This window comes from Oncorhynchus masou, unplaced genomic scaffold (assembly GCF_036934945.1).
Source record: "Oncorhynchus masou masou isolate Uvic2021 unplaced genomic scaffold, UVic_Omas_1.1 unplaced_scaffold_1776, whole genome shotgun sequence".
Lineage (NCBI taxonomy): Eukaryota > Metazoa > Chordata > Actinopteri > Salmoniformes > Salmonidae > Oncorhynchus > Oncorhynchus masou.
The window spans coordinates 32,702-50,000 of NW_027007944.1; the positions used below are offsets into that span (position 1 = coordinate 32,702).

A 17,299-nucleotide genomic window follows, 5' to 3' on the forward strand; every position below is an offset into this window, starting at 1 on the left:
ACATGAGACAGAATAGAACAGACATGGGACAGTATAGAACAGATATGAGACAGTATAGAACAGACATGAGACAGTAAAGAACAGAACAGACATGGGACAGCATAGAACAGACATGAGACAGTATAGAAAAGATATGAGACAGTATAGAACAGACATGAGACAGTATAGAACAGAACAGACATGAGACAGAATAGAAAAGACATGGGACAGTTATAAACAGAACAGACATGGGACAGTATAGACCAGACATGGGACAGTATAGAACAGACATGAGACAGTAAAATAAAGAACAGACACGGGACAGTATAGAACAGACATGGGACAGTAAAGAACAGACATGGGACAGTAAAGAACAGACATGGGACAGTAAAGATCAGACATGGGACAGTAAAGAACAGACATGGGACAGTAAAGAACAGACATGAGACAGTAAAGAACAGACATGGGACAGTAAAGAACAGACATGAGACAGTAAAGAACAGACATGGGACAGTAAAGAACAGACATGAGACAGTAAAGAACAGACATGGGACAGTAAAGAACAGACATGAGACAGTAAAGAACAGACATGAGACAGCAAAGAACAGACTTGCGACAGTAAAGAACAGAGCAGACATGGGATAGTATAGAAAATAACAGACATGGGACAGTATAGAACAGAACAGACATGGGACATTAAAGAACAGACATGGGACAGTAAAGAACAGACATGGGACAGTAAAGAACAGACATGGGACAGTAAAGAACAGACATGGGACAGTAAAGAACAGACATGGGACAGTATAGAACAGACATGGGACAGTATAGAACAGACATGAGTTAGTAAAATAAGGAACAGACACGGGACAGTAAAGAACAGACACGGGACAGTAAAGAACAGACCAGCCATGGGACAGTAAAGAACAGACACGGGACAGTATAGAACAGAACAGACATCATGGGACAGCATAGAACAGACATGGGACAGTATAGAACAGATATGAGACAGTATAGAACAGAACAGACATGAGACAGAATAGAACAGACATGGGACAGTATAGAACAGATATGAGACAGTATAGAACAGACATGAGACAGTAAAGAACAGAACAGACATGGGACAGCATAGAACAGACATGAGACAGTATAGAAAAGACATGAGACAAGACAGTTATAAACAGAACAGACATGGGACAGTATAGACCAGACATGGGACAGTATAGAACAGACATGAGACAGTAAAATAAAGAACAGACACGGGACAATAGAACAGACATGGGACAGTAAAGAACAGACATGAGACAGCAAAGAACAGACATGAGACAGTAAAGAACAGAACAGACATGGGACAGTATAGAACAGACATGGGACAGTATAGAACAGAACAGACATGGGACAGTAAAGAACAGACATGGGACAGTAAAGAACAGACATGGGACAGTAAAGAACAGACAGACATGGGTAAAGAACAGACATGGGACAGTAAAGAACAGACATGGGACAGTAAAGAACAGACGTGGGACAGTATAGAACAGACATGAGACAGTAAAGAACAGACATGGGACAGTAAAGAACAGATATGAGAGACATATAGAACAGGTATAGACAGTAAAGAACAGACAGACATGGGACAGTAAAGAACAGACATGGGACAGTAAAGAACAGACATGGGACAGTAAAGAACAGACATGGGACAGTAAAGAACAGACATGGGACAGTAAAGAACAGACGTGGGACAGTATAGAACAGACATGAGACAGTAAAGAACAGACGTGGGACAGTATAGAACAGAAATGAGACAGTAAAAAAGAGACATGAGACAGTATAGAACAGATATGAGACAGTATAGAACAGACACGGGACAGTATAGAACAGACATGAGACAGTATAGAACAGATATGAGACAGTATAGAACAGACACGGGACAGTATAGAACAGACATGAGACAGTATAGAACAGATATGAGACAGTATAGAACAGACATGAGACAGTATAGAACAGAACAGACAAGGGACATCATAGAAAAGAACAGACATGGGGCAGTATAGAACAGACATGAGACAGTATAGAAGAGACATGAGACAGTATAGAACAGAACAGACATGAGACAGAACAGAACAGACATGAGACAGAACAGAACAGACATGAGACAGTAAAGAACAGACACGGGACAGTAAAGAACAGACATGAGACAGTAAAGAACAGACATGGGACAGTAAAGAACAGACATGAGACAGTAAAGAACAGACATGGGACAGTAAAGAACAGACATGGGACAGTAAAGAACAGACATGAGACAGTATATAACAGACATGAGACAGTAAAGAACAGACATGGGACAGTATAGAACAGACATGGGACAGTAAAGAACAGACATGGGACAGTATATAACAGACATGGGACAGTAAAGAACAGACATGGGACAGTACAGAACAGACACGGGACAGTAAAGAACAGACACGGGACAGTAAAGAACAGACCAGACACGGAACAGTATGGAACAGACATGGGACAGTATAGAACAGATATGAGAAAGTAAAGAACAGACATGGGACAGTATAGAACAGACATGGGACAGTAAAGAACAGACCAGACATGGGACAGTAAAGAACAGACATGGGACAGTACAGAACAGACTCGGGACAGTAAAGAACAGACACGGGACAGTAAAGAACAGACCAGACACGGGACAGTATGGAACAGACATGGGACAGTATAGAACAGATATGAGAAAGTAAAGAACAGACATGGGACAGTATAGAACAGACATGGGACAGTAAAGAACAGACCAGACATGGGACAGTAAAGTACAGACCAGACATGGGACAGTAAAGAACAGACATGGGACAGTATAGAACAGACATGGGACAGTATAGAACAGACACGGGACAGTATAGAACAGACACGGGACAGTATAGAACAGACACGGGACAGTATAGAACAGACACGGGACAGTATAGAACAGACATGGGACAGTAAAGAACAGACCAGATATGGGACAGTAAAGAACAGACATGGTACAGTAAAGAACAGACATGGTACAGTAAAGAACAGACATGAGACAGTAAAGAACAGACATGGGACAGTAAAGAACAGACATGGGACAGTCAAAAACAGACATGGGCCAGTAAAGAACAGACATGAGACAGCAAAGAACAGACATGTGACAGTAAAGAACAGATATGACAGTATATAACAGAGCAGACATGAGACAGAATAGAACAGACATGGGACAGTATAGAACAGATATGACAGTATAGAACAGACATGAGACAGTATAGAACAGACATGGAACAGTATAGAACAGACATGGGACAGTATAAAACAGATATGGGACAGTATAGAACAGACATGGGACAGGATAGAACAGACATGGGACAGGATAGAACAGACATGGGACAGTATAGAACATATATGAGACAGTATAGAACAGACATGGGACAGGATAGAACAGACATGGGACAGTATAGAACAGAACAGACAGGGGACAGTATAAAACAGATATGAGACAGTATAGAACAGATAAGAGACAGTATAGAACATACATGGGACAGGAGAGAACAGACATGGGACAGCATAGAACAGACATGGGACAGGATAGAACAGATATGAGACAGTATAGAACAGATATGAGACAGTATAGAACAGACATGGGACAGTATAGAACAGACATGGGACAGTATAGAACAGAACAGACACGGGATAGTATAGAACAGACATGGGACAGTATAGAACAGAACAGACAAGGGACAGTAAAGAACAGACCAGATATGAGACAGTATAGAACAGACATGGGACAGTATAGAACAGACATGGGACAGTATAGAACAGACATGGGACAGTATAGAACAGAACAGACACGGGACAGTATAGAACAGATATGAGTCAGTACAGAACAGACATGGGACAGTAAAGAACAGACATGGGACAGTAAAGAACAGACATGGGACAGTAAAGAACAGACATGGGACAGTAAAGAACAGACATGAGACAGTATAGAACAGACATGGGACAGTAAAGAACAGACATGAGACAGTAAAGAACAGACATGGGACAGTATAGAACAGACATGGGACAGTAAAGAACAGACAGTATAGAACAGACATGGGACAGTATAGAAGACAGTATAGAACAGACACGGGACAGTATAGAACAGACAGTATAGAACAGACACGGGACAGTATAGAACAGACAGTATAGAACAAACACGGGACAGTATAGAGCAGACAGTATAGAACAGACACGGGACAGTATAGAACAGACAGTATAGAACAGACACGGGACAGTATAGAACAGACAGTATAGAACAGACACGGGACAGTATAGAACAGACAGTATAGAACAGACACGGGACAGTATAGAACAGACAGTATAGAACAGACACGGGACAGTATAGAACAGACAGTATAGAACAGACACGGGACAGTATAGAACAGACAGTATAGTATAGAACAGACACGGGACAGTATAGAACAGACAGTATAGAACAAACACGGGACAGTATAGAACAGACAGTATAGAACAGACACGGGACAGTATAGAACAGACAGTATAGAACAGACACGGGACAGTATAGAACAGACAGTATAGAACAGACACGGGACAGGTAAGTAAAGAAAGTGGGGAATCCCAGCCCAAGAGCTCAAGTCAAAGCCAGACACTCTACCTTCTCAAATAACAGAACCTGTGATCTACAATATACTGTCATATAGAAATACAGAAATATGTCAAAAGGTCTATAATATCTAAAGCCATATTTCTTACACCTGACGAACACCTTCTAAGATAATAAATAATCAAGCTGCATAACTTACAGTATAATGTCCTGCTGTACCCAGACTGGACATTACCAGTCGACTATCAATGAATTGCTACAGTTTTGAGTTGAAGTTCAATCTCATTCAAACTCAAAATAATTCCATGAATTCAACGAAATCCTCAGAGTGAAGGTCAAATTGTCTCCATTATTCCAATTCATGGATTGACCCCAAACCTAGTACAGTCAATAGTATGTGACCCTTAAGTAAGCCTTGAACCCTGACCTCTCTTCCTGACCTCTCACCCTGACCTACCTGTGACTGCACATTAGCTCCGACTTGAGCCCCCTGGTAAGAGGCCCCATTCAGACTCTGCATGCTCATGAACATGTCCCCAGAGTTAGGGAGGCTAAAAGAGGCAGAGGAACCTGGAGAGGAGAGATGGAAGTAGCTGAATATAAGAACACATACAGATCTAGGATCAGCTTCCCTTTACCCAATCCTAATCTTAACCATTAGTGGGGGAAGTGTTAAACTGACCCCAAGATATGCGTCTAGGGGCAACGTCACACTACATTACGCTCACTGATCCATACATCCGAACAACTAAACTATCCAAAACAAGAAGACTGGAGATATAGAAAGGACAAAAGAAAACAGAGAGAGTAAGGACCGAGGAAGGAGATGAAAACAGAGAGAGTAAGGACCGAGGGAAGGGAGATGAAAACAGAGAGAGTAAGGACAGAGGGAAGGGAGATGAAAACAGAGAGAGTAAGGACAGAGGGAAGGGAGATGAAAACAGAGAGAGTAAGGACAGAGGGAAGGGAGATGAAAACAGAGAGAGTAAGGACCGAGGGAAGGGAGATGAAAACAGAAAGAGTAAGGACCGAGGGAAGGGAGATGAAAACAGAGAGAGTAAGGACCGAGGGAAGGTAGATGAAAACAGAGAGAGTAAGGACAGAGGGAAGGGAGATGAAAACAGAGAGAGTAAGGACCGAGGGAAGGGAGATGAAAACAGAGAGAGTAAGGACAGAGGGAAGGGAGATGAAAACAGAGAGAGTAAGGACCGAGGGAAGGGAGATGAAAACAGAGAGAGTAAGGACAGAGGGAAGAGAGATGAAAACAGAGAGAGTAAGGACAGAGGGAAGGGAGATGAAAACAGAGAGAGTAAGGACCGAGGGAAGGGAGATGACAACAGAGAGAGTAAGGACCGAGGGAAGGGAGATGACAACAGAGAGAGTAAGGACCGAGGGAAGGGAGATGAAAACAGAGAGAGTAAGGACCGAGGGAAGGGAGATGACAACAGAGAGAGTAAGGACCGAGGGAAGGGAGATGAAAACAGAGCGAGTAAGGACAGAGGGAAGGGAGATGAAAACAGAGAGAGTAAGGACCGAGGGAAGGGAGATGAAAACAGAGAGAGTAAGGACCGAGGGAAGGGAGATGAAAACAGAACTAGCGTACTCATATCCTAAATGAAGCAACCTAAACAGGAACTAGCGTTCTAATATCCTAAATGAAGCAACCTAAACAGGAACTAGTGTACTCATATCCTAAATGAAGCAACCTAAACAGGAACTAGTGTACTCATAACCTAAATGAAGCAACCTAAACAGGAACTAACGTACTCATATCCTAAATGAAGCAACCTAAACAGGAACTAGTGTACTCATATCCTAAATGAAGCAACCTAAACAGGAACTAGTGTACTCATATCCTAAATGAAGCAACCTAAACAGAAACTAGTGTACTCATATCCTAAATGAAGCAACCTAAACAGGAACTAGTGTACTCATATCCTAAATGAAGCAACCTAAACAGGAACTAGCGTACTCATATCCTAAATGAAGCAACCTAAACAGGAACTAGCATACTCATTATCCTAAATGAAGCAACCTAAACAGGAACTAGCGTCCTCATATCCTAAATGAAGCAACCTAAACAGGAACTAGCGTCCTCATATCCTAAATGAAACAAATTGAATTCAGGTTGAGGAGGGGGAGAGGGAGACAAGCTTCCACTATGGTCGGAGGTGTGAGAAGGGACCGATGGAAGGACTATAGTTCTAGGTGGGATGAATGACCACAACACATAAAAGGTTTCCTAAAAGAGAATCAGTACCGGTGGTGAACATGTTGCTTAAAAGGGAGTTTTTGCTCTCAGCAGAGTCCAGTTGAAATTCCTCATCTTTCATCTGGAAGCCTGGATAACAGAAAATGGAAGGGACTTGAAAACCTCCCATCATGACTTCATTAAGCCCCGAGTCTCATTGCCTACATCAATTGTATTGGAATTGTAAGCACTGCTATAGAACATTAAATGAAGATAAAATTTTTTTTTTTTTTAAAAAGGGCTTAGGTTTGATTTGATTTGACGTCAGAGCGTGAACATTTTAATAATTTGTTGTGTTGATTTTTATTATCAATATTTAATTATCATTTGCAATTTTAACAAACAATGCCAGATGTCCCTCCCTCCCTCCCGCCCACCACCCACCCAACTACCACTAGCAACCACCCCTAGCAACCACCCACCCAACTACCCCTAGCAACCACCCACCCAACTACCCCTAGCAACCACACACCCCACTACACCTATCAACCACCCACCCCACTACCCCTAGCAACCACCCACCCAACTACCCCTAGCAACCACCCACCCAACTACCCCTAGCAACCACACACCCCACTACACCTAGCAACCACCCACCCCACTACACCTAGCAACCACCCACCCAACTACCCCTAGCAACCACACACCCCACTACACCTATCAACCACCCACCCCACTACCCCTAGCAACCACCCACCCAACTACTCCTAGCAACCACCCACCCAACTATCCCTAGCAGTACCACAGTCACAGGGGTGTCAAACTCATTCTGCCTCCGCAGGCCAGAATTACAGAGGTCTGGAGGGTCGTATTCAAAATGTGTTATATTTCTTTGCAGTCAAAATGGACCAAACAATTGTCAGTCAAAATGGTGAGAAAAAAAAATAGCCCTCTAACCATAGTTTGGGGATTTTTTATGCTCCTTGACCGTCTAGCTTTCATTTCAGTTGTTAGCAACCTGGACCGAGTGAAAAGACTGTATAAATGTAGGTCCAATATCATTTATACACAGTTTTCATTTATTTTTGAAATGTATATAGATGGTTTTATTTATTTTTTGGATCCCATGGGCCGTATGTTTGATACCCCTCGTCTACAATATTACTTCTTAGAAAGTTGAATAAGTGAAACAATGAAAACACAATAACAAAAGAAAAATGAATAAATTACAAGAGTAGGAAAAAACAAGAAACAAGCAAGCAGCAATAACAGCAGCCAGAAATCATCATTTTTGTTAAAGTATCGCCACTTCTGTGTTACTATCCAAATCTATATATATATGTTACCGTGAAATGTATACATTTCCCTTTTTCTTGTTTTTACACATTTACCGCAACATATACATACGACTCTGGTCTTACCACCAAGTGTGCCTACCAGAGTTGGGCGTGGTGGGTGAGTTGGCCTGGCTGTTGTGGATGGCTGCTGCCACAGCGTGGGTTGCCGTCACCGCTGTCTTGGCTGCATAGAGGTTAGCCTCCTCCTGGAACTTGCCGATGTTCTTCTTGTACCGGATCCTCTTGTTGCCGAACCAATTGGACACCTGAGTAGGACATCGGCAAGTTCCAGGAAAGGGAATAGAGAGAGAGAGAGCGAGAGAGAGAGAGAGAGAGAGAGAGAGGGATGGATGAGAGATAAAGGGGGAAATAATGTAGTGAGTCAGACATTGTCCACCATTTTGAAAAAACATTACTTCAGGTTGTCCCCGCCCCTGGAGAGGAGTAGGAGGCAATCAACCGAACGTGAGACGAGGTGCAACCAAATAAATCAAAAGGAGCATTCTGAAGTAAACAAGAGCGACTCTTGCTCACAATTAAAATCTTGATGTTTTATTGACCTAATTCTGAGTTAAAGTCGTGACGTTTCGGCCAGTCATGATTTCAACTCAAAATTAGATAAATAAATAAAGCATTGTGGACGAGAGTCGCTCATATTCCAGTCCCAGAGTCTGCAAGGACCAATCAGGACTGTCGTGTGGATGGCCAGCCAACTATTAGATACGGTCCATCACCAATCTCTCTACAGCTGTCACCAAAGACTGTGATGAGTATTCCATCGAGGAGAATAATATTTGCACTAAGCTACTGTCTAATGTCAATGTTGTGACCATAGAAATAGAACGCATTGTATTTCAATGGTTGTTACCATGGCTCGTGCATTTACAACACAAAAATTCATTCCAAGAAAGTGGCACATTTTCTAAAGATAGTCAGGATAGGTCTGTCTATTATAGCCTGGTTATTTTATTTATTTAACCAGGCAAGTCAGTTAAGAACAAATTCTTATTTTCAATGACGGCCTAGGAACAGTGGGTTAACTGCCTGTTCAGGGGCAGAACGACAGATTTGTACCTTGTCAGCTCAGGGATTCGAACTTGCAACCTTTCGGTTACTAGTCCAACGCTCTAACCACTAGGCTACGCTGCTGCCTCTACACTCTAACCACTAGGCTACCCTGTCTCAATTCAGCAACTACATTCCTCTTCTTTCCAGTCCTGTCATTGACCAACGAGACTGGCCTTTCGGGCAATGTTCAAATACGAACATTCTATCGTTAATGAGCTCGAAGAGAGATAATTTTATCCTGATTCAATAACCTCCATAGCTATCATCCAATCACAATGTTTATGCAAATTAGACCGAAAGGAAAACATTCTAACTTTATTCATGAATTTGATTGGAAACATTGTAACATTGGGCATTCTGACTTAATACATGTCACTGTAAAGATAAACATTGGAGCGCGAGGAGAACAGAGTGTTTCCCTTTATTGCATATTTACTAGCAGCCAGAGTGATCACATCACACCAGAGAAGCACTCAGACTTCTATCTCGTTCACTCTGTGAACACTGTTGCCTATTTTGTATCCAGCAAGCAAGAGCAAGGTCCTTCTTTTCTCAAATATATATATTTTATCATTTCTCAAAATAAGTGACCAAACTATATTGATAAGTCTGGAAAACGGATCGGGCTCGGCTACTGGTTCAAGAGCTGTAAGGTGAATAGAGAGAGGAGGAAAGAGAGAGACGGCCAGTGGAGATGCTAGTGGAGATGCTAGTGGAGAGGCTAGTGGAGATGCTAGTGGAGAGGCTAGTGGAGAGGCTAGTGGAGAGGCTAATGGAGATGCCAGTGGAGATGCCAGTGGAGAGGCTAGTGGAGATGCTAGTGGAGAGGCTAGTGGAGATGCTAGTGGAGATGCCAGTGGAGAGGCTAGTGGAGATGCTAGTGGAGAGGCTAGTGGAGATGCTAGTGGAGAGGCCAGTGGAGATGCCAGTGGAGAGGCTAGTGGAGAGGCTAGTGGAGATGCTAGTGGAGAGGCAAGTGGAGATGCTAGTGGAGAGGCTAGTGGAGATGCTAGTGGAGAGGCTAGTGGAGATGCTAGTGGAGATGCCAGTGGAGATGCAGTGGAGAGGCTAGTGGAGAGGCTAGTGGAGATGCCAGTGGAGATGCCAGTGGAGAGGCTAGTGGAGATGCTAGTGGAGAGGCTAGTGGAGATGCTAATGGAGAGGCCAGTGGAGATGCCAGTGGAGAGGCTAGTGGAGAGGCTAGTGGAGATGCTAGTGGAGAGGCAAGCGGAGATGCTAGGGGAGAGGCTAGTGGAGATGCTAGTGGAGATGCTAGTGGAGATGCTAGTGGAGATGCCAGTGGAGAGGCTAGTGGAGAGGCCAGTGGAGATGCCAGTGGAGATGCCAGTGGAGAGGCTAGTGGAGAGGCTCATGGAGATGCTAGTGGAGAGGCTAGTGGAGAGGCTAGTGGAGATGCTAGTGGAGAGGCTAGTGGAGATGCTAGTGGAGATGCTAGTAGAGATGCCAGTAGAGATGTATGTAACACCTCCACTGGGGACTGTTACAGACATATAGAGGTTGTAGCAGGGGACTGTTACATAAATATAGAGGTTGGAGCAGGGGACTGTTACAGACATATAGAGGTTGTAGCAGGGGACTGTTACATAAATATAGAGGTTGGAGCAGGGGACTGTTACAGACATATAGAGGATGGAGCAGGGGACTGTTACAGACATATAGAGGTTGGAGAGGTTGGAGCAGGGGACTGTTACAGACATATAGAGGTTGGAGCAGGGGACTGTTACAGACATAGAGGTTGGAGCAGGGGACTGTTACATACATATAGAGGTTGGAGAGGTTGGATCAGGGGACTGTTACAGACATATAGAGGTTGGAGTAGGGGACTGTTACAGACATATAGAGGATGGAGCAGGGGACTGTTACAGACATATAGAGGATGGAGCAGGGGACTGTTACAGACATATAGAGGTTGGAGAGGTTGGAGCTCGGGACTGTTACAGACATATAGAGGATGAAGCAGGGGACTGTTACAGACATATAGAGGTTGGAGAGGTTGGAGCTCGGGACTGTTACAGACATATAGAGGATGGAGCAGGGGACTGTTACAGACATATAGAGGATGGAGCAGGGGACTGTTACAGACATATAGAGGTTGGAGCAGGGGACTGTTACAGACATATAGAGGATGGAGCAGGGGACTGTTACAGACATATAGAGGTTGGAGCAGGGGACTGTTACAGACATATAGAGGTTGGATAGGTTGGAGCAGGGGACTGTTACATACATATAGAGGTTGGAGTAGGGGACTGTTACAGACATATAGAGGATGGAGCAGGGGACTGTTACAGACATATAGAGGATGGAGCAGGGGACTGTTACAGACATATAGAGGTTGGAGAGGTTGGAGCTCGGGACTGTTACAGACATATAGAGGATGAAGCAGGGGACTGTTACAGACATATAGAGGTTGGAGAGGTTGGAGCTCGGGACTGTTACAGACATATAGAGGATGGAGCAGGGGACTGTTACAGACATATAGAGGATGGAGCAGGGGACTGTTACAGACATATAGAGGTTGGAGCAGGGGACTGTTACAGACATATAGAGGATGGAGCAGGGGACTGTTACAGACATATAGAGGTTGGAGCAGGGGACTGTTACAGACATATAGAGGTTGGATAGGTTGGAGCAGGGGACTGTTACATACATATAGAGGTTGGAGAGGTTGGAGCAGGGGACTGTTACAGACATATAGAGGTTGGAGCAGGGGACTGTTACAGACATATAGAGGTTGGATAGGTTGGAGCAGGGGACTGTTACAGACATATAGAGGTTGGAGCAGGGGACTGTTACAGACATATAGAGGATGGAGCAGGGGACTGTTACAGACATATAGAGGTTGGAGCAGGGGACTGTTACAGACATATAGAGGTTGGAGCAGGGGACTGTTACAGACATATAGAGGTTGGAGAGGTTGGAGCAGGGGACTGTTACAGACATATAGAGGTTGGAGCAGGGGACTGTTACAGACATATAGAGGATGGAGCAGGGGACTGTTACAGACATATAGAGGTTGGAGCAGGGGACTGTTACAGACATATAGAGGTTGGAGAGGTTGGAGCAGGGGACTGTTACAGACATATAGAGGTTGGAGAGGTTGGAGCAGGGGACTGTTACAGACATATAGAGGATGGAGCAGGGGACTGTTACAGACATATAGAGGTTGGAGCAGGGGACTGTTACAGACATAGAGGTTGGAGCAGGGGACTGTTACAGACATATAGAGGTTGGAGAGGTTAGATCAGGGGACTGTTACAGACATATAGAGGTTGGAGTAGGGGACTGTTACAGACATATAGAGGATGGAGCAGGGGACTGTTACAGACATATAGAGGATGGAGCAGGGGACTGTTACAGACATATAGAGGTTGGAGAGGTTGGAGCTCGGGACTGTTACAGACATATAGAGGATGAAGCAGGGGACTGTTACAGACATATAGAGGTTGGAGAGGTTGGAGCTCGGGACTGTTACAGACATATAGAGGATGGAGCAGGGGACTGTTACAGACATATAGAGGATGGAGCAGGGGACTGTTACAGACATATAGAGGTTGGAGCAGGGGACTGTTACAGACATATAGAGGATGGAGCAGGGGACTGTTACAGACATATAGAGGTTGGAGCAGGGGACTGTTACAGACATATAGAGGTTGGATAGGTTGGAGCAGGGGACTGTTACATACATATAGAGGTTGGAGTAGGGGACTGTTACAGACATATAGAGGATGGAGCAGGGGACTGTTACAGACATATAGAGGATGGAGCAGGGGACTGTTACAGACATATAGAGGTTGGAGAGGTTGGAGCTCGGGACTGTTACAGACATATAGAGGATGAAGCAGGGGACTGTTACAGACATATAGAGGTTGGAGAGGTTGGAGCTCGGGACTGTTACAGACATATAGAGGATGGAGCAGGGGACTGTTACAGACATATAGAGGATGGAGCAGGGGACTGTTACAGACATATAGAGGTTGGAGCAGGGGACTGTTACAGACATATAGAGGATGGAGCAGGGGACTGTTACAGACATATAGAGGTTGGAGCAGGGGACTGTTACAGACATATAGAGGTTGGATAGGTTGGAGCAGGGGACTGTTACATACATATAGAGGTTGGAGAGGTTGGAGCAGGGGACTGTTACAGACATATAGAGGTTGGAGCAGGGGACTGTTACAGACATATAGAGGTTGGATAGGTTGGAGCAGGGGACTGTTACAGACATATAGAGGTTGGAGCAGGGACTGTTACAGACATATAGAGGATGGAGCAGGGGACTGTTACAGACATATAGAGGTTGGAGCAGGGGACTGTTACAGACATATAGAGGTTGGAGCAGGGGACTGTTACAGACATATAGAGGTTGGAGAGGTTGGAGCAGGGGACTGTTACAGACATATAGAGGTTGGAGCAGGGACTGTTACAGACATATAGAGGATGGAGCAGGGGACTGTTACAGACATATAGAGGTTGGAGCAGGGGACTGTTACAGACATATAGAGGTTGGAGAGGTTGGAGCAGGGGACTGTTACAGACATATAGAGGTTGGAGAGGTTGGAGCAGGGGACTGTTACAGACATATAGAGGATGGAGCAGGGGACTGTTACAGACATATAGAGGTTGGAGCAGGGGACTGTTACAGACATATAGAGGATGGAGCAGGGGACTGTTACATACATATAGAGGTTGGAGCAGGGGACTGTTACAGACATATAGAGGATGGAGCAGGGGACTGTTACAGACATATAGAGGTTGGAGCAGGGGACTGTTACAGACATATAGAGGATGGAGCAGGGGACTGTTACAGACATATAGAGGATGGAGCAGGGGACTGTTACAGACATATAGAGGTTGGAGCAGGGGACTGTTACAGACATATAGAGGTTGGAGCAGGGGACTGTTACAGACATATAGAGGTTGGAGAGGTTGGAGCAGGGGACTGTTACAGACATATAGAGGTTGGAGCAGGGGACTGTTACAGACATATAGAGATTGGAGCAGGGGACTGTTACAGACATATAGAGGTTGGAGCAGGGGACTGTTACAGACATATAGAGGATGGAGCAGGGGACTGTTACAGACATATAGAGGTTGGAGCAGGGGACTGTTACAGACATATAGAGGTTGGAGAGGTTGGAGCAGGGGACTGTTACAGACATATAGAGGTTGGAGCAGGGGACTGTTACAGACATAGAGGTTGGAGCAGGGGACTGTTACAGACATATAGAGGTTGGAGAGGTTAGATCAGGGACTGTTACAGACATATAGAGGTTGGAGTAGGGGACTGTTACAGACATATAGAGGATGGAGCAGGGGACTGTTACAGACATATAGAGGATGGAGCAGGGGACTGTTACAGACATATAGAGGTTGGAGAGGTTGGAGCTCGGGACTGTTACAGACATATAGAGGATGAAGCAGGGGACTGTTACAGACATATAGAGGTTGGAGAGGTTGGAGCTCGGGACTGTTACAGACATATAGAGGATGGAGCAGGGGACTGTTACAGACATATAGAGGATGGAGCAGGGGACTGTTACAGACATATAGAGGTTGGAGCAGGGGACTGTTACAGACATATAGAGGATGGAGCAGGGGACTGTTACAGACATATAGAGGTTGGAGCAGGGGACTGTTACAGACATATAGAGGTTGGATAGGTTGGAGCAGGGGACTGTTACATACATATAGAGGTTGGAGTAGGGGACTGTTACAGACATATAGAGGATGGAGCAGGGGACTGTTACAGACATATAGAGGATGGAGCAGGGGACTGTTACAGACATATAGAGGTTGGAGAGGTTGGAGCTCGGGACTGTTACAGACATATAGAGGATGAAGCAGGGGACTGTTACAGACATATAGAGGTTGGAGAGGTTGGAGCTCGGGACTGTTACAGACATATAGAGGATGGAGCAGGGGACTGTTACAGACATATAGAGGATGGAGCAGGGGACTGTTACAGACATATAGAGGTTGGAGCAGGGGACTGTTACAGACATATAGAGGATGGAGCAGGGGACTGTTACAGACATATAGAGGTTGGAGCAGGGGACTGTTACAGACATATAGAGGTTGGAGAGGTTGGAGCAGGGGACTGTTACATACATATAGAGGTTGGAGAGGTTGGAGCAGGGGACTGTTACAGACATATAGAGGTTGGAGCAGGGGACTGTTACAGACATATAGAGGTTGGATAGGTTGGAGCAGGGGACTGTTACAGACATATAGAGGTTGGAGCAGGGGACTGTTACAGACATATAGAGGATGGAGCAGGGGACTGTTACAGACATATAGAGGTTGGAGCAGGGGACTGTTACAGACATATAGAGGTTGGAGCAGGGGACTGTTACAGACATATAGAGGTTGGAGAGGTTGGAGCAGGGGACTGTTACAGACATATAGAGGTTGGAGCAGGGGACTGTTACAGACATATAGAGGATGGAGCAGGGGACTGTTACAGACATATAGAGGTTGGAGCAGGGGACTGTTACAGACATATAGAGGTTGGAGAGGTTGGAGCAGGGGACTGTTACAGACATATAGAGGTTGGAGAGGTTGGAGCAGGGGACTGTTACAGACATATAGAGGATGGAGCAGGGGACTGTTACAGACATATAGAGGTTGGAGCAGGGGACTGTTACAGACATATAGAGGATGGAGCAGGGACTGACTGTTACAGACATATAGAGGATGGAGCAGGGGACTGTTACAGACATATAGAGGTTTGGAGCAGGGGACTGTTACAGACATATAGAGGATGGAGCAGGGGACTGTTACAGATATAGAGGATGGAGCAGGGGACTGTTACAGACATAGAGGATAGAGGTTGGAGCAGGGGACTGTTACAGACATATAGAGGTTGGAGCAGGGGACTGTTACAGACATATAGAGGGACTGTTACAGACATATAGAGGTTGGAGCAGGGGACTGTTACAGACATAGATTGGAGCAGGGGACTGTTACAGACATTAGAGATTGGAGCAGGGGACTGTTACAGACATATAGAGGTTGGAGAGGTTGGAGCAGGGGACTGTTACAGACATATAGAGGATGGAGCAGGGGACTGTTACAGACATATAGAGGTTGCAGAGGTTGGAGCAGGGGACTGTTACATACATATAGAGGTTGGAGCAGGGGACTGTTACATACATATAGAGGTTGGAGCAGGGGACTGTTACAGACATATAGAGGATGGAGAGGTTGGAGCAGGGGACTGTTACAGACATATAGAGGTTGGAGAGCTTGGAGCAGGGGACTGTTACAGACATATAGAGGTTGGATCAGGGGACTGTTACAGACATATAGAGGTTGAGCAGGGGACTGTTACAGACATATAGAGGTTGGAGAGGTTGGAGCAGGGGACTGTTACAGACATATAGAGGTTGGAGAGGATGGAGCAGGGGACTGTTACAGACATATAGAGGTTGGAGCAGGGGACTGTTACAGACATATAGAGGTTGGAGAGGTTGGAGCAGGGGACTGTTACAGACATATAGAGGTTGGAGAGGATGGAGCAGGGGACTGTTACAGACATATAGAGGTTGGAGAGGTTGGAGCAGGGGACTGTTACAGACATATAGAGGTTGGAGAGGTTGGAGCAGGGGACTGTTACAGACATAGAGGTTGGAGCAGGGGACTGTTACAGACATATAGAGGATGGAGCAGGGGACTGTTACAGACATATAGAGGTTGGAGCAGGGGACTGTTACAGACATATAGAGGTTGGAGCAGGGGACTGTTACAGACATATAGAGGATGGAGCAGGGGACTGTTACAGACATAGAGGATGGAGCAGGGGACTGTTACAGACATATAGAGGATGGAGCAGGGGACTGTTACAGACATATAGAGGTTGGATAGGTTGGAGCAGGGGACTGTTACATACATATAGAGGTTGGAGAGGTTGGAGCAGGGGACTGTTACAGACATATAGAGGTTGGAGAGGTTGGAGCAGGGGACTGTTACAGACATATAGAGGTTGGAGAGGATGGAGCAGGGGACTGTTACAGACATATAGAGGTTGGAGAGGATGGAGCAGGGGACTGTTACAGACATATAGAGGATGGAGCAGGGGACTGTTACAGA

The 17,299-nt window shown here is 45.2% G+C and overlaps 1 protein-coding gene across 1 annotated transcript in view; it reads right to left on the reverse strand.

Annotated features, from left to right (window-relative positions):
- The window catches only part of LOC135532233 (pre-B-cell leukemia transcription factor 3-like), a 42,090-nt gene that overhangs the window by 12,579 nt on the left and 12,212 nt on the right, over positions 1 to 17,299 (reverse strand). The window contains exons 4-6 of the mRNA XM_064959824.1: positions 8,223 to 8,388; positions 6,855 to 6,935; positions 5,052 to 5,164 (exon numbers count right to left, since the gene is read on the reverse strand). Coding sequence (XP_064815896.1) covers positions 5,052 to 5,164; positions 6,855 to 6,935; positions 8,223 to 8,388 — 360 coding nt within the window. The remainder of the gene's footprint in view (positions 1 to 5,051; positions 5,165 to 6,854; positions 6,936 to 8,222; positions 8,389 to 17,299) is intronic.